This window comes from Scyliorhinus torazame, chromosome 18 (genome assembly GCF_047496885.1).
Source record: "Scyliorhinus torazame isolate Kashiwa2021f chromosome 18, sScyTor2.1, whole genome shotgun sequence".
Taxonomy (NCBI): domain Eukaryota; kingdom Metazoa; phylum Chordata; class Chondrichthyes; order Carcharhiniformes; family Scyliorhinidae; genus Scyliorhinus; species Scyliorhinus torazame.
In genome coordinates, this window is record NC_092724.1 from 23,993,095 (window position 1) to 24,019,179 (window position 26,085).

Consider the following 26,085-nt stretch of genomic DNA (forward strand, 5'->3'; position numbering starts at 1 on the left):
CAATGCAGCAGCCGGTACAGAGACACCGAGCACACTGCAGCAGCCGGTACAGCGACACTGAGCACATTGCAGCAGCTGGTACAGAGACACTGAGCACACTGCAGCAGCCGGCACAGAGACACTGAGCACACTGCAGCAGCCGGTACAGCGACACCGAGCACACTGCAGCAGCCGGTACAGCGACACCGAGCACATTGCAGCAGCCGGTACAGAGACACTGAGCACACTGCAGCAGCCGGTACAGAGACACTGAGCACACTGCAGCAGCCGGTACAGAGACACCGAGCACATTGCAGCAGCCAGTACAGAGACACCGAGCACACTGCAGCAGCCGGTACAGTAACACCGAGCACACTGCAGCAGCCGGTACAGCGACACTGAGCACACTGCAGCAGCCGGTACAGCGACACTGAGCACATTGCAGCAGCTGGTACAGAGACACTGAGCACACTGCAGCAGCCGGCACAGAGACACTGAGCACACTGCAGCAGCCGGTACAGCGACACCGAGCACACTGCAGCAGCCGGTACAGCGACACCGAGCACATTGCAGCAGCCGGTACAGAGACACTGAGCACACTGCAGCAGCCGGTACAGAGACACTGAGCACACTGCAGCAGCCGGTACAGAGACACCGAGCACACTGCAGCAGCCGGTACAGCGACACTGAGCACACTGCAGCAGCCGGTACAGAGACACCGAGCACACTGCAGCAGCCGGTACAGAGACACTGAGCACACTGCAGCAGCCGGTACAGAGAAACCGAGCACACTGCAGCAGCCGGCACAGAGACACTGAGGACACTACAGCAGCCGGTACAGAGACACTGAGCACACTGCAGCAGCCGGTACAGAGACACCGAGCACACTGCAGCAGCCGGGACAGCGACACTGAGCACACAGCAGCAGCCGGTACAGCGACACTGAGCACATTGCAGCAGCCAGTACAGCGACACTGAGCACACTGCAGCAGCCGGTACAGAGACACTGAGCACACTGCATCAGCCGGTACAGCGACACTGAGCACATTGCAGCAGCCAGTACAGCGACACTGAGCACACTGCAGCAGCCGGTATAGAGACACTGAGCACATTGCAGCAGCCGGTACAGTGACACTGAGCACAATGCAGCAGCCGGTACAGCGACACTGAGCACATTGCAGCAGCCGGTACAGAGACACCGAGCACACTGCAGCAGCCGGTACAGCGACACTGAGCACACTGCAGCAGCCGGGACAGCGACACTGAGCACACAGCAGCAGCCGGTACAGCGACACTGAGCACACTGCAGCAGCCGGTACAGTGACACTGAGCACACTGCTGCAGCCGGTACAGTGACACTGAGCACACTGCAGCAGCCGGTACAGCGACACTGAGCACATTGCAGCAGACTGTTCAGAGACACCGAGCACACTGCAGCAGCCGGTACAGCGACACCGAGCACACTGCAGCAGCCGGTACAGAGACACCGAGCACACTGCAGCGGCCGGTACAGAGACACCGAGCACATTGCAGCAGGCGGTACAGCGACACCGAGCACACTGCAGCAGCCAGTACAGAGACACCGAGCACACTGCAGCGGCCGGTACAGAGACACCGAGCACATTGCAGCAGCCGGGGCAGAGACACCGAGCACACTGCAGCAGCCGGTACAGTGACACTGAGCACACTGCAGCAGCCGGTACAGAGACACTGAGCACACTGCAGCAGCCGGTACAGCGACACTGAGCACACTGCAGCAGCCGGGGCAGAGACACTGAGCACGCCGCAGCAGCCGGTACAGAGACACTGAGCACACTGCAGCAGCCGGTGCGGAGACACTGAGCACACTGCAGCAGCGGGTACAGCAACACTGAGCACACTGCAGCAGCCGGTACAGAGACACTGTGCACACTGCAGCAGCCGGTACAGCGACACTGAGCACACTGCAGCAGCCGGTACAGTGATACTGAGCACACTGCAGCAGCGGGTACAGCGACACTGAGCACATTGCAGCAGCCGGTACAGCGACACCGAGCACACTGCAGCAGCCGGTACAGCGACACTGAGCACACTGCAGCAGCCGGTACAGCGACACCGAGCACACTGCAGCAGCCAGGACAGCAACACCGAGCACACTGCAGCAGCCGGTACAGAGACACCGAGCACATTGCAGCAGCCGGTACAGCGACACCGAGCACACTGCAGCAGCCGGAACAGCGACACTGAGCACACTGCAGCAGCCGGTACAGCGACACCGAGCACACTGCAGCAGCCAGGACAGCAACACCGAGCACAGTGCAGCAGCCAGGACAGCAACACCGAGCACATTGCAGCAGCCGGTACAGCGACACCGAGCACATTGCAGCAGCCGGTACAGTGACACCGAGCACACTGCAGCAGCCGGTACAGTGACACTGAGCACACTGCAGCAGCCAGGACAGCAACACCGAGCACACTGCAGCAGCCGGTACAGTGACACTGAGCACACTGCAGCAGCCGGTACAGAGACACTGAGCACATTGCAGCAGCCGGTAGAGAGACACTGAGCACATTACAGCAGCCGGTACAGAGACATCGAGCACACTGCAGCAGCCGGTACAGCGACACCGAGCACACTGCAGCAGCCGGTACAGCGACACTGAGCACACTGCAGCAGCCGGTACAGCGACACTGAGCACACTGCAGCAGCCAGGACAGCGACACTGAGCACACAGCAGCAGCCGCTACAGCGACACTGAGCACATTGCAGCAGCCAGTACAGAGTTACCGAGCACATTGCAGCAGCCGGAAGAGTGACACCGAGCACACTGCAGCAGCCGGTACAGCGACACCGAGCACAGTGCAGCAGCCGGTACAGCGACACTGAGCACACTGCAGCAGCCGGTACAGCGACACTGAGCACACTGCAGCAGCCAGGACAGCAACACCGAGCACATTGCAGCAGCCGGTACAGCGACACCGAGCACACTGCAGCAGCCGGTACAGCGACACTGAGCACACTGCAGCAGCCGGTACAGCGACACTGAGCACACTGCAGCAGCCAGGACAGCAACACCGAGCACACTGCAGCAGCCGGTACAGCGACACTGAGCACACTGCAGCAGCCGGAACAGCGACACTGAGCACACTGCAGCAGCCGGTACAGCGACACCGAGCACACTACAGCAGCCGGTACAGCGACACTGAGCACATTGCAGCAGCCAGTACAGAGTTACCGAGCACATTGCAGCAGCCGGAAGAGCGACACCGAGCACACTGCAGCAGCCGGTACAGCGATACTGAGCACACTGCAGCAGCCGGTGCGGAGACACCGAGCACACTGCAGCGGCCGGTACAGAGACACTGAGCACACTGCAGCAGCCGGTACAGAGACACCGAGCACACTGCAGCAGCCGGTACAGAGACACCGAGCACACTGCAGCAGCCGGTACAGCGACACTGAGCACACTGCAGCAGCCGGTACAGAGACACCGAGCACACTGTAGCAGCCGGTGCGGAGACACCGAGCACACTGCAGCAGCCGGTACAGAGACACCGAGCACACTGCAGCAGCCGGTACAGAGACACCGAGCACACTGCAGCAGCCGGTACAGCGACACGGAGCACACTGCAGCAGCCGGTACAGGGACACCGAGCACACTGCAGCAGCCGGTGCGGAGACACCGAGCACACTGCAGCAGCCGGTACAGAGACACTGAGCACACAGCAGCAGCCGGTACAGCGACACTGAGCACACTGCAGCAGCCGGTAAAACGACACTGAGCACATTGCAGCAGCCGGTACAGAGACACCGAGCACACTGCAGCAGCCGGTACAGCGACACTGAGCACACTGCAGCTGCCGGGACAGCGACACTGAGCACACAGCAGCAGCCGGTACAGCGACACTGAGCACATTGCAGCAGCCAGTACAGCGACACTGAGCACACTGCAGCAGCCGGTACAGAGACACTGAGCACACTGCTGCAGCCGGTACAGTGACACTGAGCACACTGCAGCAGCCGGTACAGAGACACTGAGCACACTGCAGCAGCCGGTACAGAGACACCGAGCACACTGCAGCAGCCGGTACAGAGACACTGAGCACACTGCAGCAGCCGGTACAGCGACACTGAGCACACTGCAGCAGCCGGTACAGAGACACCGAGCACACTGCAGCAGCCGATACACAGACAGCGAGCACACTGCAGCAGCCGGTACAGCGACACCGAGCACACTGCAGCAGCCGGTACAGAGACACTGAGCACACTGCAGCAGCCGGTACAGAGACACCAAGCACACTGCAGCAGCCGGTACAGCGACACTGAGCACATTGCAGCAGCCGGTACAGCGACACCAAGCACACTGCAGCAGCCGGTACAGCGACACTGAGCACACTGCAGCAGCCGGTACAGAGACACTGAGCACACTGCAGCAGCCGGTACAGCGACACTGAGCACACTGCAGCAGCCGGGGCAGAGACACTGAGCACGCCGCAGCAGCCGGTACAGAGACACTGAGCACATTGCAGCAGCCGGTGCAGCGACACTGAGCACACCGCAGCAGGCGGGGCAGAGACACGGAGCACACTGCAGCAGCCGGTACAGCGACACCGAGCACACTGCAGCAGCCGGTACAGCGATATTGAGCACACTGCAGCAGCGGGTACAGCAACACTGAGCACACTGCAGCAGCCGGTACAGAGACACTGTGCACACTGCAGCAGCCGGTACAGCGACACTGAGCACACTGCAGCAGCCGGTACAGTGATACTGAGCACACTGCAGCAGCGGGTACAGCGACACTGAGCACATTGCAGCAGCCGGTACAGAGACACTGAGCACACTGCAGGAGCCGGTACAGCGACACTGAGCACACTGCAGCAGCCGGTACAGCGACACTGAGCACACTGCAGCAGCCGGTACAGCGACACCGAGCACACTGCAGCAGCCAGGACAGCAACACCGAGCACACTGCAGCAGCCGGTACAGAGACACCGAGCACACTGCAGCAGCCGGAACAGCGACACAGAGCACACTGCAGCAGCCGGTACAGCGACACCGAGCACACTGCAGCAGCCAGGACAGCAACACCGAGCACATTGCAGCAGCCGGTACAGCGACACCGAGCACATTGCAGCAGCCGGTACAGTGACACCGAGCACACTGCAGCAGCCGGTACAGTGACACCGAGCACACTGAAGCAGCCAGGACAGCAACACCGAGCACACTGCAGCAGCCGGTACAGTGACACTGAGCACACTGCAGCAGCCGGTACAGAGACACTGAGCACATTGCAGCAGCCGGTACAGAGACACTGAGCACATTACAGCAGCCGGTACAGAGACATCGAGCACACTGCAGCAGCCGGTACAGCGACACCGAGCACACTGCAGCAGGCGGTACAGCGACACTGAGCACACTGCAGCAGCCAGGACAGCAACCCCGAGCACAGTGCAGCAGCCGGTACAGAGACACCGAGCACACAGCAGCAGCCGCTACATCGACACTGAGCACATTGCAGCAGCCGGTACAGCGACACTGAGCACATTGCAGCAGCCGGTACAGAGACACCGAGCACATTGCAGCAGCCGGTACAGCGACACCGAGCACACTGCAGCAGCCAGGACAGCAACACCGAGCACACTGTAGCAGCCGGTACAGCGACACTGAGCACACTGCAGCAGCCGGTACAGCGACACCGAGCACACTGCAGCAGCCGGTACAGCGACACTGAGCACACTGCAGCAGCCGGTACAGCGATACTGAGCACATTGCAGCAGCCAGTACAGAGTTACCGAGCACATTGCAGCAGCCGGAAGAGCGACACCGAGCACACTGCAGCAGCCGGTACAGCGATACTGAGCACACTGCAGCAGCCGGTGCGGAGACACCGAGCACACTGCAGCAGCCGGTACAGCGACACTGAGCACACTGCAGCAGCCGGTGCGGAGACACCGAGCACACTGCAGCAGCCGGTACAGCGACACTGAGCACATTGCAGCAGCCGGTACAGTGACACTGAGCACACTGCAGCAGCCGGTGCGGAGACGCCGAGCACACTGCAGCAGCCGGTGCGGAGACACCGAGCACATTGCAGCAGCCGGTACAGCGACACCGAGCACACTGCAGCAGCCGGTACAGAGACACTGAGCACACTGCAGCAGCCGGTACAGAGACACCAAGCACACTGCAGCAGCCGGTACAGCGACACTGAGCACATTGCAGCAGCCGGTACAGCGACACCAAGCACACTGCAGCAGCCGGTACAGCGACACTGAGCACACTGCAGCAGCCGGTACAGAGACACTGAGCACACTGCAGCAGCCGGTACAGCGACACTGAGCACACTGCAGCAGCCGGGGCAGAGACACTGAGCACGCCGCAGCAGCCGGTACAGAGACACTGAGCACATTGCAGCAGCCGGTGCAGCGACACTGAGCACACCGCAGCAGGCGGGGCAGAGACACGGAGCACACTGCAGCAGCCGGTACAGCGACACCGAGCACACTGCAGCAGCCGGTACAGCGATATTGAGCACACTGCAGCAGCGGGTACAGCAACACTGAGCACACTGCAGCAGCCGGTACAGAGACACTGTGCACACTGCAGCAGCCGGTACAGCGACACTGAGCACACTGCAGCAGCCGGTACAGTGATACTGAGCACACTGCAGCAGCGGGTACAGCGACACTGAGCACATTGCAGCAGCCGGTACAGAGACACTGAGCACACTGCAGGAGCCGGTACAGCGACACTGAGCACACTGCAGCAGCCGGTACAGCGACACTGAGCACACTGCAGCAGCCGGTACAGCGACACCGAGCACACTGCAGCAGCCAGGACAGCAACACCGAGCACACTGCAGCAGCCGGTACAGAGACACCGAGCACACTGCAGCAGCCGGAACAGCGACACAGAGCACACTGCAGCAGCCGGTACAGCGACACCGAGCACACTGCAGCAGCCAGGACAGCAACACCGAGCACATTGCAGCAGCCGGTACAGCGACACCGAGCACATTGCAGCAGCCGGTACAGTGACACCGAGCACACTGCAGCAGCCGGTACAGTGACACCGAGCACACTGAAGCAGCCAGGACAGCAACACCGAGCACACTGCAGCAGCCGGTACAGTGACACTGAGCACACTGCAGCAGCCGGTACAGAGACACTGAGCACATTGCAGCAGCCGGTACAGAGACACTGAGCACATTACAGCAGCCGGTACAGAGACATCGAGCACACTGCAGCAGCCGGTACAGCGACACCGAGCACACTGCAGCAGGCGGTACAGCGACACTGAGCACACTGCAGCAGCCAGGACAGCAACCCCGAGCACAGTGCAGCAGCCGGTACAGAGACACCGAGCACACAGCAGCAGCCGCTACATCGACACTGAGCACATTGCAGCAGCCGGTACAGCGACACTGAGCACATTGCAGCAGCCGGTACAGAGACACCGAGCACATTGCAGCAGCCGGTACAGCGACACCGAGCACACTGCAGCAGCCAGGACAGCAACACCGAGCACACTGTAGCAGCCGGTACAGCGACACTGAGCACACTGCAGCAGCCGGTACAGCGACACCGAGCACACTGCAGCAGCCGGTACAGCGACACTGAGCACACTGCAGCAGCCGGTACAGCGATACTGAGCACATTGCAGCAGCCAGTACAGAGTTACCGAGCACATTGCAGCAGCCGGAAGAGCGACACCGAGCACACTGCAGCAGCCGGTACAGCGATACTGAGCACACTGCAGCAGCCGGTGCGGAGACACCGAGCACACTGCAGCAGCCGGTACAGCGACACTGAGCACACTGCAGCAGCCGGTGCGGAGACACCGAGCACACTGCAGCAGCCGGTACAGCGACACTGAGCACATTGCAGCAGCCGGTACAGTGACACTGAGCACACTGCAGCAGCCGGTGCGGAGACGCCGAGCACACTGCAGCAGCCGGTGCGGAGACACCGAGCACATTGCAGCAGCCGGTACAGCGACACCGAGCACACTGCAGCAGCCGGTACAGAGACACCGAGCACACTGCAGCAGCCGGTACAGCGACACTGAGCACACTGCAGCAGCCGGTGCGGAGACACCGAGCACACTGCAGCAGCCGGTACAGAGACACCGAGCACACTGCAGCAGCCGGTACAGCGACACTGAGCACACTGCAGCAGCCGGTGCGGAGACACCGAGCACACTGCAGCAGCCGGTACAGAGACACCGAGCACACTGCAGCAGCCGGTACAGCGACACTGAGCACACTGCAGCAGCCGGTACAGAGACACTGAGCACACTGCAGCAGCCGGTGCGGAGACACCGAGCACATTGCAGCAGTCGGTACAGCGACACTGAGCACACTGCAGCAGCCGGTACAGAGACACCGAGCACACTGCAGCAGCCGGTACAGCGACACTGAGCACACTGCAGCAGCCGGTGCGGAGACACCGAGCACACTGCAGCAGCCGGTACAGAGACACCGAGCACACTGCAGCAGTCGGTACAGCGACACTGAGCACACTGCAGCAGCCGGTGCGGAGACACCGAGCACACTGCAGCAGCCGGTACAGCGACACTGAGCACACTGCAGCAGCCGGTACAGAGACACTGAGCACACTGCAGCAGCCGGTACAGCGACACTGAGCACACTGCAGCAGCCGGTACAGAGACACGGAGCACACTGCAGCAGCCGGTACAGCGACACCGAGCACACTGCAGCAGCCGGTACAGCGACACTGAGCACACTGCAGCAGCCGGTACAGCGACACTGAGCACACTGCAGCAGCCGGTACAGCGACACTGGAATCATATCATAGAATTTACAGTGCAGAAGGAGGCCATTCGGCCCATCGAGTCTGCACCAGCTCTTGGAAAGAGCACCCTACCCAAGGTCCACACGATCCCCATAACCCAGTAACCCCAGTAACACCAAGGGCAATTTTGGACACTATGGGCAATTTAGCATGACCAATCCACCTAACCCGCACATCTTTGGACTGTGGGAGGAAACCGGAGCACCCGGAGGAAACCCACGCACACACGGGGAGGATGTGCAGACTCCGCACAGACAGTGACCCAAGCCGGAATCGAACCTGGGACCCTGGAGCTGTGAAGCATTTGTGCTATCCACAATGCTACCGTGCTGCCCTGCACTGAGCACACTGCAGCAGCCGGTGCGGAGACACCGAGCACACTGCAGCAGCCGGTACAGCGACACTGAGCACACTGCAGCAGCCGGTACAGCGACACTGAGCACAGTGCAGCAGCCGGTACAGCGACACTGAGCACACTGCAGCAGCCGGTACAGCGACACTGAGCACACTGCAGCAGCCGGTACAGCGACACCGAGCACACTGCAGCAGCCGGTGCGGAGACACCGAGCACATTGCAGCAGCCGGTACAGCGACACTGAGCACATTGCAGCAGCCGGTACAGCGACACTGAGCACATTGCAGCAGCCGGTACAGCGACACTGAGCACAGTGCAGCAGCCGGTACAGCGACACTGAGCACATTGCAGCAGCCGGTACAGCGACACTGAGCACAGTGCAGCAGCCGGTACAGCGACACTGAGCACACTGCAGCAGCCGGTACAGCGACACTGAGCACACTGCAGCAGCCGGTGCGGAGACACCGAGCACACTGCAGCAGCCGGTGCGGAGACACCGAGCACACTGCAGCAGCCGGTACAGCGACACCGAGCACACTGCAGCAGCCGGTACAGAGACACTGAGCACACTGCAGCAGCCGGTACAGAGACACTGAGCACACTGCAGCAGCCGGTACAGAGACACTGAGCACACTGCAGCAGCCGGTACAGAGACACTGAGCACACTGCAGCAGCCGGTACAGAGACACCGAGCACACTGCAGCAGCCGGTACAGAGACACCGAGCACACTGCAGCAGCCGGTGCGGAGACACCGAGCACACTGCAGCAGCCGGTGCGGAGACACCGAGCACACTGCAGCAGCCGGTACAGAGACACCGAGCACACTGCAGCAGCCGGTACAGCGACACCGAGCACACTGCAGCAGCCGGTACAGCGACACTGAGCACATTGCAGCAGCCGGTACAGCGACACTGAGCCCACTGCAGCAGCCGGTACAGCGACACTGAGCACACTGCAGCAGCCGGTACAGAGACACCGAGCACACTGCAGCAGCCGGTGCGGAGACACCGAGCACACTGCAGCAGCCGGTGCGGAGACACCGAGCACACTGCAGCAGCCGGTACAGAGACACCGAGCACACTGCAGCAGCCGGTACAGCGACACCGAGCACACTGCAGCAGCCGGTACAGCGACACTGACCACATTGCAGCAGCCGGTGCAGAGACACCGAGCACATTGCAGCAGCCGGTACAGCGACACTCAGCACACTGCAGCAGCCGGTACAGAGACACTGAGCACACTGCAGCAGCCGGTACAGAGACACTGAGCACACTGCAGCAGCCGGTACAGAGACACCGAGCACACTGCAGCAGCCGGTACAGCGACACTGAGCACACTGCAGCAGCCGGTACAGAGACACTGAGCACACTGCAGCAGCCGGTACAGAGACACTGAGCACACTGCAGCAGCCGGTACAGCGACACTGAGCACACTGCAGCAGCCGGTACAGAGACACGGAGCACACTGCAGCAGCCGGTACAGCGACACTGAGCACACTGCAGCAGCCGGTACAGCGACACTGAGCACACTGCAGCAGCCGGTACAGAGACACTGAGCACACTGCAGCAGCCGGTACAGCGACACTGAGCACACTGCAGCAGCCGGTACAGAGACACTGAGCACACTGCAGCAGCCGGTACAGCGACACTGAGCACACTGCAGCAGCCGGTACAGAGACACTGAGCACACTGCAGCAGCCGGTACAGCGACACTGAGCACATTGCAGCAGCCGGTACAGCGACACTGAGCACACTGCAGCAGCCGGTACAGCGACACTGAGCACATTGCAGCAGCCGGTACAGCGACACTGAGCACACTGCAGCAGCCGGTGCGGAGACACCGAGCACACTGCAGCAGCCGGTACAGAGACACCGAGCACACTGCAGCAGTCGGTACAGCGACACCGAGCACACTGCAGCAGCCGGTACAGCGACACCGAGCACACTGCAGCAGCCGGTACAGCGACACTGAGCACACTGAAGCAGCCGGTACAGCGACACTGAGCACACTACAGCAGCCGGTACAGAGACACGGAGCACACTGCAGCAGCCGGTACAGCGACACCGAGCACACTGCAGCAGCCGGTACAGCGACACTGAGCACACTGCAGCAGCCGGTACAGCGACACTGAGCACACTGCAGCAGCCGGTACAGCGACACTGAGCACACTGCAGCAGCCGGTGCGGAGACACCGAGCACACTGCAGCAGCCGGTACAGCGACACTGAGCACACTGCAGCAGCCGGTACAGCGACACTGAGCACACTGCAGCATCCGGTACAGAGACACTGAGCGCACTGCAGCAGCCGGTACAGCGACACTGAGCACATTGCAGCAGCCGGTACAGCGACACTGAGCACAGTGCAGCAGCCGGTACAGCGACACTGAGCACACTGCAGCAGCCGGTACAGCGACACTGAGCACACTGCAGCAGCCGGTACAGCGACACTGAGCACACTGCAGCAGCCGGTACAGCGACACCGAGCACACTGCAGCAGCCGGTACAGTGACACCGAGCTCACTGCAGCAGCCGGGACAGAGACACTGAGCACATTGCAGCAGCCGGTGCGGAGACACCGAGCACATTGCAGCAGCCGGTACAGCGACACTGAGCACATTGCAGCAGCCGGTACAGCGACACTGAGCACATTGCAGCAGCCGGTACAGCGACACTGAGCACACTGCAGCAGCCGGTACAGCGACACTGAGCACAATGCAGCAGCCGGTACAGCGACACTGAGCACAGTGCAGCAGCCGGTACAGCGACACTGAGCACATTGCAGCAGCCGGTACAGCGACACTGAGCACACTGCAGCAGCCGGTACAGCGACACTGAGCACACTGCAGCAGCCGGTGCGGAGACACCGAGCACACTGCAGCAGCCGGTACAGAGACACCGAGCACACTGCAGCAGCCGGTACAGAGACACCGAGCACACTGCAGCAGCCGGTGCGGAGACACCGAGCACACTGCAGCAGCCGGTGCGGAGACACCGAGCACACTACAGCAGCCGGTACAGAGACACCGAGCACACTGCAGCAGCCGGTACAGCGACACCGAGCACATTGCAGCAGCCGGTACAGCGACACTGAGCACACTGCAGCAGCCGGTGCAGAGACACCGAGCACACTGCAGCAGCCGGTGCGGAGACACCGAGCACACTGCAGCAGCCGGTGCGGAGACACCGAGCACACTGCAGCAGCCGGTACAGAGACACCGAGCACACTGCAGCAGCCGGGGCAGAGACACTGAGCACACTGCAGCAGCCGGTACAGAGACACCGAGCACACTGCAGCAGCCGGGGCAGAGACACTGAGCACATTGCAGCAGCCGGTACAGCGACACTGAGCACACTGCAGCAGCCGGTGCAGAGACACCGAGCACATTGCAGCAGCCGGTACAGCGACACTGAGCACATTGCAGCAGCCGGTACAGCGACACTGAGCACACTGCAGCAGCCGGTGCGGAGACACCGAGCACACTGCAGCAGCCGGTACAGAGACACTGAGCACACTGCAGCAGCCGGTACAGAGACACCGAGCACACTGCAGCAGCCGGTACAGCGACACTGAGCACACTGCAGCAGCCGGTACAGAGACACTGAGCACACTGCAGCAGCCGGTACAGAGACACTGAGCACACTGCAGCAGCCGGTACAGCGACACTGAGCACACTGCAGCAGCCGGTACAGAGACACGGAGCACACTGCAGCAGCCGGTACAGCGACACTGAGCACACTGCAGCAGCCGGTACAGCGACACTGAGCACACTGCAGCAGCCGGTACAGAGACACTGAGCACACTGCAACAGCCGGTACAGCGACACTGAGCACACTGCAGCAGCCGGTACAGAGACACTGAGCACAGTGCAGCAGCCGGCACAGAGACACTGAGCACAGTGCAGCAGCCGGTACAGCGACACCGAGCACACTGCAGCAGCCGGTACAGTGACACCGAGCACACTGCAGCAGCCGGTACAGCGACACTGAGCACACTGCAGCAGCCGGTACAGAGACACTGAGCACACTGCAGCAGCCGGTACAGCGACACTGAGCACACTGCAGCAGCCGGTACAGAGACACCGAGCACACTGCAGCAGCCGGTACAGCGACACTGAGCACATTGCAGCAGCCGGTACAGCGACACTGAGCACAGTGCAGCAGCCGGTACAGCGACACTGAGCACATTGCAGCAGCCGGTACAGCGACACTGAGCACAGTGCAGCAGCCGGTACAGCGACACTGAGCACACTGCAGCAGCCGGTGCGGAGACACCGAGCACACTGCAGCAGCCGGTACAGAGACACCGAGCACACTGCAGCAGCCGGTACAGCGACACCGAGCACACTGCAGCAGCCGGTACAGCGACACCGAGCACACTGCAGCAGCCGGTGCAGAGACACCGAGCACACTGCAGCAGCCGGTGCGGAGACACCGAGCACACTGCAGCAGCCGGTACAGAGACACCGAGCACACTGCAGCAGCCGGTACAGCGACACCGAGCACACTGCAGCAGCCGGTACAGCGACACTGAGCACATTGCAGCAGCCGGTACAGCGACACTGAGCACACTGCAGCAGCCGGTGCAGAGACACCGAGCACACTGCAGCAGCCGGTGCGGAGACACCGAGCACACTGCAGCAGCCGGTGCGGAGACACCGAGCACACTGCAGCAGCCGGTACAGAGACACCGAGCACACTGCAGCAGCCGGTACAGCGACACCGAGCACACTGCAGCAGCCGGTACAGCGACACTGAGCACATTGCAGCAGCCGGTACAGCGACACTGAGCACACTGCAGCAGCCGGTGCAGAGACACCGAGCACATTGCAGCAGCCGGTACAGCGACACTGAGCACACTGCAGCAGCCGGTGCGGAGACACCGAGCACACTGCAGCAGCCGGTACAGAGACACTGAGCACACTGCAGCAGCCGGTACAGAGACACCGAGCACACTGCAGCAGCCGGTACAGCGACACTGAGCACACTGCAGCAGCCGGTACAGAGACACTGAGCACACTGCAGCAGCCGGTACAGAGACACTGAGCACACTGCAGCAGCCGGTACAGCGACACTGAGCACACTGCAGCAGCCGGTACAGCGACACTGAGCACACTGCAGCAGCCGGTACAGCGACACTGAGCACACTGCAGCAGCCGGTACAGCGACACTGAGCACACTGCAGCAGCCGGTACAGAGACACTGAGCACACTGCAGCAGCCGGTACAGCGACACTGAGCACACTGCAGCAGCCGGTACAGAGACACTGAGCACACTGCAGCAGCCGGTACAGCGACACTGAGCACACTGCAGCAGCCGGTACAGAGACACTGAGCACACTGCAGCAGCCGGTACAGCGACACTGAGCACACTGCAGCAGCCGGTACAGAGACACCGAGCACACTGCAGTAGCCGGTACAGCGACACTGAGCACACTGCAGCAGCCGGTACAGAGACACTGAGCACACTGCAGCAGCCGGTACAGAGACACTGAGCACATTGCAGCAGCCGGTACAGAGTCACTGAGCACATTGCAGCAGCCGGTACAGAGACACCGAGCACACTGCAGCAGCCGGTACAGCGACACCGAGCACACTGCAGCAGCCGGTACAGAGACACGGAGCACACTGCAGCAGCCGGTACAGCGACACTGAGCACACTGCAGCAGCCGGTACAGAGACACGGAGCACACTGCAGCAGCCGGTACAGCGACACTGAGCACACTGCAGCAGCCGGTACAGCGACACTGAGCACACTGCAGCAGCCGGTACAGAGACACTGAGCACACTGCAGCAGCCGGTACAGCGACACTGAGCACACTGCAGCAGCCGGTACAGAGACACTGAGCACACTGCAGCAGCCGGTACAGTGACACTGAGCACATTGCAGCAGCCGGTACAGAGACACTGAGCACACTGCAGCAGCCGGTACAGCGACACCGAGCACACTGCAGCAGCCGGTACAGTGACACTGAGCACATTGCAGCAGCCGGTACAGAGACACCGAGCACACTGCAGCAGCCGGTACAGAGACACCGAGCACACTGCAGCAGCTGGTACAGCGACACTGAGCACACTGCAGCAGCCGGTACAGTGACACTGAGCACACTGCAGCAGCCGGTACAGAGACACGGAGCACACTGCAGCAGCCGGTACAGTGACACTGAGCACACTGCAGCAGCCGGTACAGTGACACTGAGCACATTGCAGCAGCCGGTACAGAGACACTGAGCACACTGCAGCAGCCGGTACAGCGACACCGAGCACACTGCAGCAGCCGGTACGGAGACACGGAGCACACTGCAGCAGCCGGTACAGTGACACTGAGCACACTGCAGCAGCCGGTACAGTGACACTGAGCACATTGCAGCAGCCGGTACAGAGACACTGAGCACACTGCAGCAGCCGGTACAGTGACACTGAGCACATTGCAGCAGCCGGTACAGAGACACTGAGCACACTGCAGCAGCCGGTACAGCAACACCGAGCACACTGCAGCAGCCGGTACAGAGACACTGAGCACATTGCAGCAGCCGGTACAGAGACACTGAGCACATTGCAGCAGCCGGTACAGTGACACTGAGCACACTGCAGCAGCCGGTACAGCAACACCGAGCACACTGCAGCAGCCGGTACAGTGACACTGAGCACACTGCAGCAGCCGGTACAGCGACACCGAGCACACTGCAGCAGCCGGTACAGAGACACTGAGCACACTGCAGCAGCCGGTACAGCGACACCGAGCACACTGCAGCAGCCGGTACAGAGACACTGAGCACACTGCAGCAGCCGGTACAGCGACACTGAGCACACTGCAGCAGCCGGTACAGCGACACTGAGCACACTGCAGCAGCCGGTACAGCGACACAGAGCACACTGCAGCAGGCGGTACAGCGACACCGAGCACACTGCAGCAGCCGGTACAGAGACACCGAGCACACTGCAGCAGCCGGTACAGCGACACTGAGCACACTGCAGCAGCCGGTACAGCGACACTGAGCACACTGCAGCAGCCGGTACAGTGACACTGAGCACATTGCAGCAGCCGGTACAGTGACACTGAGCACATTGCAGCAGCCGGTACAGAGACACCGAGCACACTGCAGCAGCCGGTACAGCGACACTGAGCACATTGCAGCAGCCGGTACAGCGACACCGAGCACACTGCAGCAGCCGGTACAGCGACACTGAGCACTCTGCAGCAGCCGGTACAGAGACACCGAGCACACTGCAGCAGCCGGTACAGAGATACCGAGCACACTGCAGCAGCCGGTACAGCGACACCGAGCACATTGCAGCAGCCGGTACAGCGACACCGAGCACATTGCAGCAGCCGGTACAGCGACACCGAGCACACTGCAGCAGCCGGTACAGAGACACCGAGCACACTGCAGCAGCCGGTACAGCGACACTGAGCACACTGCAGCAGCCGGTACAGCGACACTGAGCACACTGCAGCAGCCGGTACAGTGACACTGAGCACATTGCAGCAGCCGGTACAGTGACACTGAGCACATTGCAGCAGCCGGTACAGAGACACCGAGCACACTGCAGCAGCCGGTACAGCGACACTGAGCACATTGCAGCAGCCGGTACAGCGACACCGAGCACACTGCAGCAGCCGGTACAGCGACACTGAGCACTCTGCAGCAGCCGGTACAGAGACACCGAGCACACTGCAGCAGCCGGTACAGAGATACCGAGCACACTGCAGCAGCCGGTACAGCGACACCGAGCACATTGCAGCAGCCGGTACAGCGACACCGAGCACATTGCAGCAGCCGGTACAGCGACACCGAGCACACTGCAGCAGCCGGTACAGAGACACCGAGCACACTGCAGCAGCCGGTACAGCGACACTGAGCACACTGCAGCAGCCGGTACAGCGACACTGAACACACTGCAGCAGCCGGTACAGCGACACTGAGCACATTGCACACGGACAGTGACCCGGGGCCAGGATTCAAACCCGGGTCTTCGGCGCTGTGAGGCAGCGGTGCTAACCACTGCGCCACCGTGCTGCCCTTGTTTAGTTCTTTCTACTTATTGAATGAGGCCGGCAACCTCGTCCTCAAACCCTCCTGTTAGCTTGTAAAGAAACACCCTTCTGCATTTTCCTGATTGATTTTCTGTCCTCAAGTTGTTAAATTGTGGACCCCGCAGGTCTCATTTGTCCAAATCACTGGGTTCCCGAGGCAATGACTTACATCAATGTCACTGAGACCAACCTAACTGTGCAGATGTGAGCAGATTGGAATACCAGACCACTTGCGAAGGTGCCCGGCCCCCCAACTCGAACACAGTCCGCGGATTGAGTTTGCGATCACGCTGTGAAGGATTCAGCCGAGCTCCCAGCTTACCAATTGTGTGAGAAATTTGTCAGTGACGGCCACAGAACTAATACGGCTCCAGTTTCAAAATCTGGAGCCCAACAAATTATTTACTTCAGATAATAAGACCTTTTTGGAATCGCTCGTAAATGTTTGACTTCCCTGGGCAGCGATTCATGCTCAGTCGCATATCTGCCCGCTAACCGGTGACATTCCAAGCTTCAGGTAAGTGCGTGGAGCAGCCCGGGTTTCCCGGGAGAGGAGTTAAACCTGGAGATCAGCAGGCCACAGTCAGGGAAATCAGTCATTAATCAGGGGTTCGGGGAGGGGCGCAGACTGTGCATCTTATTTGGGGAGTCTGCTTTTATCATCACTTGTGTCCTTTTCCTGCTGTGTGACACCTCTACCCACCGCTTAAAAATCAATTTTTGCGAATCAACAGAGGTGACTTCCCGCCCCCAATCCAATGTGGCCACCTCCCTTTAAATGGCTGCATTCCTCCAATTCATTTTCAGCAGGTGGGCGTTGCTGGCGAGGCCAGCATTTACTGCCCTTGCCAGTTGCCCTTGAGAGGGCGGTGGTGAGCGGCCTTCTTGAACCGCTGCAGTCCCTGTGGTGTAGGTACACCCACTGTGCTATTGGGGTGGCAATTCCCGGATTTTGACCCAACGGCGATCAAGGTGGAACCCAAGGTAATAATTGATGTTCTTCGATCCAGTGGTTTCCATGGGCGGGATTCTCCCGTACCCGGCGGGGTGGGGGGTCACGGCGGGAACCACTCCAACGTCAGTCCGCCCCAAAGGTGCGGAATCCTCTGCACCTTCAGATTCTAGGCCCGTCCCGGAGTGGTTGGCACCACGCCAACCGGCGGGATAGGGGCCTGGCACCACGCCAACCGGCGCCGAAGGGCCTCCGCAGTCGGCACATGCGCGGGAGCGCCAGCGCGTGCTGGCGTCATCCCCGCGCATGCACACATGGAGTCACTTCCGCACCGGGAATGGCGGATGACCACGGCCTCCGATGCGGAAGGAATAGAGTGCCCCCACGGCACCAGGCCTGCCCGCGGATCGGTGGGCCCCGATCGTGGGCCAGGCCACCGTGGGGGGCACCTCCCGGGGCCAGGTCCCCCCGCGACCCCCAATGAACCCCGGAGCCCGCCCGCGCCGCCATGTCCCGCCGGTAAGGGACCAACTGCAACTTACGCCGGCGAGACCGGCATAGAACGGGCGGGACTTCGGCCCATCGCGGGCCGGAGAATCATGACAGCCCTGGGGCCCATTGAGTCGCGCCGGACCCCGCCATTCTCCGAGGCGGGCGGCGCGGCTCACGCCATGCTGGTTTTTGGGAGGCGGGAGAATTGGGAGGACGGCGGGGGCGGGATTCACGCCGACCCCTGGCGATTCTCCGGGGGGGGGGGGGAAGAGTCGGAGAATCCTGCCCCATATTAGGCCAGATGAGGATCGCAAGACAGGATATTCCACCAGGGAGGGTGCACATGAGACCCTCTATCACCTACCTCCCCAAGTGAAACTAACCAGCTGGCTGGTCAGTGTGCCTCAGAACCACGCCGGGCCCTGTAGTTACCCATCGAGCCACTGGGGGAGCCACGGCCAAGATTTGATGAGAATGGAAGGAAGTGAGAGGAAGGCTGTGGGGCCGGCACAGACGGGTCACATAATAACATCAGATAGTGACACCGATTGCACCCTTGACTTGAAGTGTTTCTTCCCATGCCCATGTTATTCGTGGGATTCAGCAGGTTTGAAACCGAAAAGGGAGTGAGCAGCGGTTAATTACTGCAAATTGCCTTCAGTGTTTGAGCTTGGGGGTCCGCTTGCACTACGTCCCAAATCTTCTAACTGGCAAGCTGTGGGAAGCTCGCACACGCCAAGAGTCAAGGGTAAGGGTTGCCAACTCCGTTTGTGCATATGGTCACATGTTGTCCACCACCCACCCATCTTGACCCCGCCGCCACTCTTCGCCTTTAACGTCCTTCCGCCTTCCAACAGCAAATCGGAAAGCAGACAGACTCATTGACATCCTACTGGATGGCACTTGGTTGCCAATCAGTCAACCTTTTCCTTTTTAACTGCAATGTGTTTTTTATAATTGAACAAACATTGCACTAAATGTCCCCTCTGAGTGTTCTACCAAATTGGCTGGCAGCGTCCCGGAGATTAATGTAGACCCCAAACCACAGTCACCATCCTGTGCCCATGCTGCAAGTACCCACCTGGTTCATAGTAGTCGTATACCTTGACGGGGACTGGTGCGGTTTTCCCAATGATATATTCCCGGTACGCGTAGAACTTGACACAGGTCATACACTGGCTGGGAATCTGGGCAGAGAGGGAGAGACATTCACAAAGTCCACATTCTACACAGCAGCACACAGCAAATCCCACATTAAACAATGCAATGATGATTGGATAATCTGCTTCAGTCATACATATTGAGTGTTAAATACATTCCACGAAACCAGGGATAACTCTCGGCTATATTTCAGAAAACTGGCAGTGGGATTTTTTTTTAAAAAACAGCCACCTGAAAGGGCAGACAGGACCTTCACATCTCATCCCAGAAGGTCCCTCCGACAGTGCGGCACTCCCTCAGTACTGACCCTCTCACAGTGCAGCGTTCCGTCAGTACTGACCCTCTGACAGTGCAGCACTCCCTCAGTACTGACCCTCTGACAGTGCAGCACTCCCTCAGTACTGACCCTCTTACAGTGCAGCACTCCCTCAGTACTGACCCTCTCACAGTGCAGCACTCCCTCAGTACTGACCTTCTGACAGTGCAGCACTCCCTCAGTACTGACCCCCTGACAGTGCAGCACTCCCTCAGTACTGACCCTCTGACAGTGCAGCACTCCCTCAGTACTGACCTTCTGACAGTGCAGCACTCCCTCAGTACTGACCCTCTGACAGTGCAGCACTCCCTCAGTACTGACCCTCTGACAGTGCGGCACTCCCTCAGTACTGACCCTCTGACAGTGCAGCACTCCCTCAGTACTGACCCTCTGACAGTGCGGCACTCCCTCAGTACTGACCCTCTGACAGTGCAGCACTCCCTCAGTACTGACCCTCTTACAGTGCAGCACTCCCTCAGTACTGACCCTCTGACAGTGCAGCACTCCCTCAGTACTTACATTTTTAAAAATTCCAATTAAGGGGCAATTTAGCGTGGCCAATCCACCTGCCCTGCATATCTTTGGGTTGTGAAGGTGAGACCCACGCAGACATGGGGACAATGTGCAAACTCCACATGGACAGTGACCTGGGGCCTCATCGAATCCGGGTCCTCGGTGCCGTGACGCAGCAGTGCTAACCACTATGACACTGAGCCGCCCCCAACGCAGAGGGTTTTGTAGCTGTGGAACGTACATCAGGACTACTGATGGAAACAGGGACCAGGTGAACACTTAAGAACAGGTTACATCAGTTGTTGAAAGGGATGACGAGGTCTGGGTACAGGGCAGGAGTACAGGATTAAAATACTGCTCTTATGGAATGTAAAGACCAAGCGCTGAGTGGATGGGCCGCATGTCCTGTTGATTTTAACTTGACCGACCTTGGCGAGATCAGCTGACTCGGTAGAGGCTGAGGAAGAAGCCTCGGCCCCTCCTGGTGATGTGATTTATTTGATTTCTTTCCTTTTAAACTTCTCTCTTACCTCATCAAAATAAAACAGCACTTTCCTCCCATCCACTTCATACCGTTTCAGTTCGATCTGTTTGCCTAGGAGCAGCTGTGGCAGAAGAGAAAGTTAGGGTGAATTTCTCTTATTTCAGCATAGGTAATAAACCAGATTTAATTTAGTCAACCTTTAAAATATTTTGTTCAAAGCCAGATGTCAAAACAACTGGTCGTGAATGAGGAGCTGAGGCGACCTTCAGGTGACCCAATGTTATAGGTTAGAGGTCAGAGGTCCACTTCAAGCATATTGACTCCTGACCCTGGTCACCCTGCAACACCTTCGCTCTGCGGGCAGGGTATTTACTGCGTGACAGGTTTACATAGGAAGCTCCCATTGTAAACAGATTCAGAGGGGTTTTGAATGGAGTCGAGAAGGGAGCACGCAGAGGAGTGCAATTTATAATATTTCATCTCTAGATAAATATATGTCTGTCTCTGTGGTGAAGGAGTTAACTCTCTTCACCCTGGCTGCGACACCCGACTTCAATCAAGTGTTTATTCTTCACTCACCTCCCTGAACTGTGAGAGGGTGGCAGGTTATTCAGCTGTGGACGGCATCGCTGAAGTTTCAGATATTGCGCTTGAGTGCACAATTCCGGATCACAAACACCTCACTGTGTTTCTTTTTAAAAATCCCATCTCCCCCCTCTGTTTTTTTTTTTGCCTTAAATCTGTGTCCCCCTGGTCCCTGACTCTCCCATCACCGGGAACTCTTTGTTTACTCCATGAAGACCCATCATCATTTTGGGGCGCCGCTTTAAAATCTCCTCTTGAAACTTGTTGAATCGAAGGGGAACAGGCCCCACTTCTCCCGTCTCCCCACCCGTCTGAGCTCACTCAGCTCTGACATCGCCTCGGCAAATCTCCTCTGCACCCTCGCCGAGGCCCAGACATCCCTCCTGAAGTAAGGCACCCCGCGACTGAAGACAATTCTCCAGCCGAGGCCCGACCAGCGATTTAGAAAACGCTTGGCCTCTGAAAGGGCAGAGACCGACGAGGAGAGCACGGATACAGGGCTGAACCATGGGCTGCCTGGCCTCTCTGCCGAATTGTCTCATTGCCTTCACCAACTGAAGCCGAAGGGGCTCAGAAATCGAATCTAACCCTAACACGAAGATCTGACAGATTAGTGCACTGTGATCCAGGTGCAGTCCCTGTGACTGGGAGGCCCATGTTTCAACCTACAATACCAGTCTGCCAGACTGTGTTTTATTGTATATGAAACTACAATAATGACTAACCCCCCCCCCTCATCGGAATAACTTTTCCTTAATACTGAGATGGGAGAAGTGACTCTGAGTCACTTGCAACTACCAGAATCATTAGGCTGTGCCACACAGATTCACTGTCTCTCCCAAACACACCAACTCGAGAGATGGCAGGGCAACATCGCAAAACACTTGCTGGGCGGAGGCGACGGGGGAAATCACAGGCTGGAGCACAGAGTAACAAAGAAGAGGTCTGTCTGTATGCGTCCAGTGCCTCTCTCTCACTGCCACATTACAACTTCATCACAAAAAATATTACCCAGTCTCCAGGGAAACTTCATAAAACACAAACTCGACCAAACGTTCCATCTATTAAAGCCAGTGATAAATGCGCACAATTTGAACTTGCATCTGAGGCAACTAAAGAGACCCTTTTAATTTGGTGTGAGGGTTTTACAGGCCCCGGAGTCTGTAGTTAATATTTCATGGATCGAAGGGCAGTAACTGGGGCAGACAGACGCTTTACGATGTTCTCGAGCACTCTGGCGCCATGGAGAATTCTGCTCCCGAGTGAGAGCTGGATTTTACAGGCTGATTTGATGAACAGCCCCTACCCTCTCCCCACCCAGGGCTGGGAACAGTATTTGCAGCCTGCCAACCTGAAGTGGCGATGCTGCAAGAGGTTTTGTCGCCTCTCACTCAGCCTACCCCCTCTCCCCCCACACTCCACCTTCCCTCTCTCCACACCTCCGCCTTGCCTTCCCCCTCCCCCTCCGCCTTCCCCCTCCCCACCCCTGCCCCTCCTCCGCCTTCCCTCCTCCCCCCACCTTCCCCCTCCACCTTCCCCCTCCCCCCCTCCACCCCTCCATCTTCCCCCTTCCCCCTCCACCCTCCCCCTTCCCCCCTCCACCTTCCCCCCTCCCCACCTCCGCCTTCCCTCCTCCCCCACCTCCACCTTCCCCCTCCCACCTCCCCCTCCCCTCCGCCATCCCCCTCCCCACCTCTGCCCCTCCTCCACCTTCCCCCCTCCACCTTCCCCCTCCCCCCTCAACCTTCCCCCCTCAACCTTCCCCCCTCAACCTTCCCCCCTCCCCCTCCCCACCTCTGCCCCTCCTCCGCCTTCCCTCCTCCCCCCTCCACCTTCCCCCTTCCCCCCTCCAGCCTCCCCCTTCCCCCCTCCCCCCCATCACCTTCCCCCCTCCCCACCTCCGCCTTCCCTCCTCCCCCACCTCCACCTTCCCCCTCCCACCTCCCCTCCGCCTTCCCCCTCCCCACCTCTGCCCCTCCTCCGCCTTCCCTCCTCCCCCCTCCACCTTCCCCCCTCCACCTTCCCCCCCTCCACCTTCCCCCCCTCCACCCTCCCCCTTCCTCATTCCCCCCTCCCCACCTCCCCCTTCCCCCCTCCCCACCTCCCCCCTCCCATCTCCACCTTCCCCCCCCACCTCCACCTTCCCTCTTCCCTCTTCCCCCACCTCCACCTTCCTTCCTTCCCCACCTCCGCCTTCCCCCCCTCCCCACCTCCACCTTCCCTCCCCCCTACCTCCGCCTTCCCTCCTCCCCCACCTCCACCTTCCCCCCTCCAAACCTCCACCTTCCCTCCCCCACCTCCGCCTTACCATCTCCACACCTCCGCCTTCCCTCCCCCTCACCTCCACCTTCCCTCCCCCTCACCTCCACCTTCCCTCCTCCCTCACCTTCCCCCCTCCCCACCACCACCTTCCCCCCACCACCTTCCCCTCCCCACACTCCACCTTCCCTCTCTCCACACCTCGGCCTTCCTTCCTCCCCCACCTCCACCTTCGCCCCTCCCCACCACCTTCCCTTCCCACCTCTGCATCCCCCCTCCCCACCTCCCCTCCCCCGCCTTCGCCCCTCCCCACCTCCGACTTCCCCCCTCCCCACCTCCGCCTTCCCTCCCCGCCACCTCTGCCTTCCCCCCCATCCCCACCTCCGCCTTCCCCCCTCCCCACCTCCGCGTTCCCCCCTCCCCACCTCCGCGTTCCCCCCTCCCAACCTCCGACGTCCCTCCTCCGCCTTCCCCCCTCCCCACCTCCGACGTCCCTCCTCCGCCTTCCCTCGTCCCCACCACCGACTTCTCCCCTCCCCACCTCCACGTTCCCCCTTCCCCACCTCCGCCTTCCCTTCCCCCCCCCCCCCCCCCCCCCCCCCACACCTTCGCCATCGCTCCTCCTCCCCGCAGCTAAAGAAAAGGGGGTTGGGGAAGGGGGGGCATGCAGATCTCATTACATTAATTCCTAAGCAATAATATTCAAATTTATTTCACGGTGAAGCTCCATAAGCTGCCCTTGTCCTTCTAGATGGTAGTGGTCGTGGGTTTGGAAGGTGCTGTCTAAGGAACCTTGGTGAGTTTCCGCAGTGCATCTGCACATGGTACACACGGCCTCCACTGCTAGTCGGTGGTGGAAGGAGTGAATGTTTGTGCCAATCAAGCAGGGCTGCTTTGTCCTGGATGGTGTCGAGCTTCTTAAGTGTTGTTGGAGCTGCACTCATCCAGGCAAGTGGGGAGTATTCCATTACACTCCTGACTTGTGTCGTGTAGATGGTGGACAGGCTTTGGGGAGTCAGGAAGTGAGTTACACTGCAGGTTCCCAGCCTCTGGCCTGCTCTCATAGCCACAATATTTCTATGGCTATGGCTAGTCCAGCTCAGTTTCTGGTCAATGGTAACCCCCAGGATGTTGAAAATGGGGGTTCAGTGATGCTAAAGCCATTCAATATCAAGGGGAGATGATTGGATTTTCTCTTGTTGGAGATGGCTATTGCCTGGCACTTGTGTGGCACAAATGTAACTTTCCTCTTGTAAGCCCAGGCCCAAACATTGTCCCGATCTTCTTGCATTTGGACAGTGAACATCCCCACTTCTGACCTTATGATGGATGCAGGGTCACTCAGGCCGATACGGCCTGTTGCTGTCCTGTACATTTGATGATTGATAAGGTTTAGATCTGGGCAGCAATAACGGGTTGGATCAGGGAATTGAAGCCGGACTTTCAGCCTCCGTTATGCAGGCACAGGGACATTATTACAGCATCTAGAATTTAAATCGATCACTCCTTCAAAATGACCTTTGGCTGCCCCAGAACATCCCATGTTTCACAGCATTTGACAAGCCGTTAACAATTCGCTGACTGTTGGTGGTATTTAACCTTTAACCCTGATCAGTGACCTCCTCTGCCGGTCCTAAGGCTTTGCTGACCTGTTGATTCTTTTGAAGTTCCCTTCATTTTGGAGCTAGAGGGATTCATTTTCTCCCTTCTCTGCTGGGCAACTTCATCGCTGGGCCCATTCCTGACCCCAATCCGTGTAGCGAATAACAGGTCAGTGAACCTTGCCGTCCTGACCAACACTACCCTCCGAGTGGGAGCACCTTTGTCCCAGAGGTATCTTTCCATACAAATGTTAAACACAAAGAGACACACACAAATGCCCACCCTCCAGATAAACGTTCAGGCCTGCCACCCTGGCTAATGTCCCCTCCCTAACCCGGGGTAGTGTCGCTACCACCTGAACTCTGCTCAGCTCATTCATAACAGACCAGTGATAGAATCTTCACATCCGTTACCCACGGCAGCTATCAATAATCTACAGAACATATAACATCAATAGATCACACAATAGGATTTTAAATAAATCTGTGAATGAATTTTAACCCCTTCCCCCACCTTTAGCTTCAATCATCAGCTATCTGCCTTCCTGTTTTGTTGA

The 26,085-nt window shown here is 59.5% G+C and overlaps 1 protein-coding gene across 3 annotated transcripts in view; it reads right to left on the reverse strand.

The window, feature by feature from the left end:
* The window catches only part of cpamd8 (C3 and PZP like alpha-2-macroglobulin domain containing 8), a 447,755-nt gene that overhangs the window by 239,992 nt on the left and 181,678 nt on the right, over positions 1–26,085 (reverse strand). For all 3 annotated transcript variants that reach the window (XM_072482392.1, XM_072482391.1, XM_072482390.1), the window contains 2 exons: positions 21,130–21,204; positions 19,691–19,796 (listed from right to left, as the gene is read on the reverse strand). In XM_072482392.1, the coding sequence (XP_072338493.1) occupies positions 19,691–19,796; positions 21,130–21,204 (181 nt within the window). The remainder of the gene's footprint in view (positions 1–19,690; positions 19,797–21,129; positions 21,205–26,085) is intronic.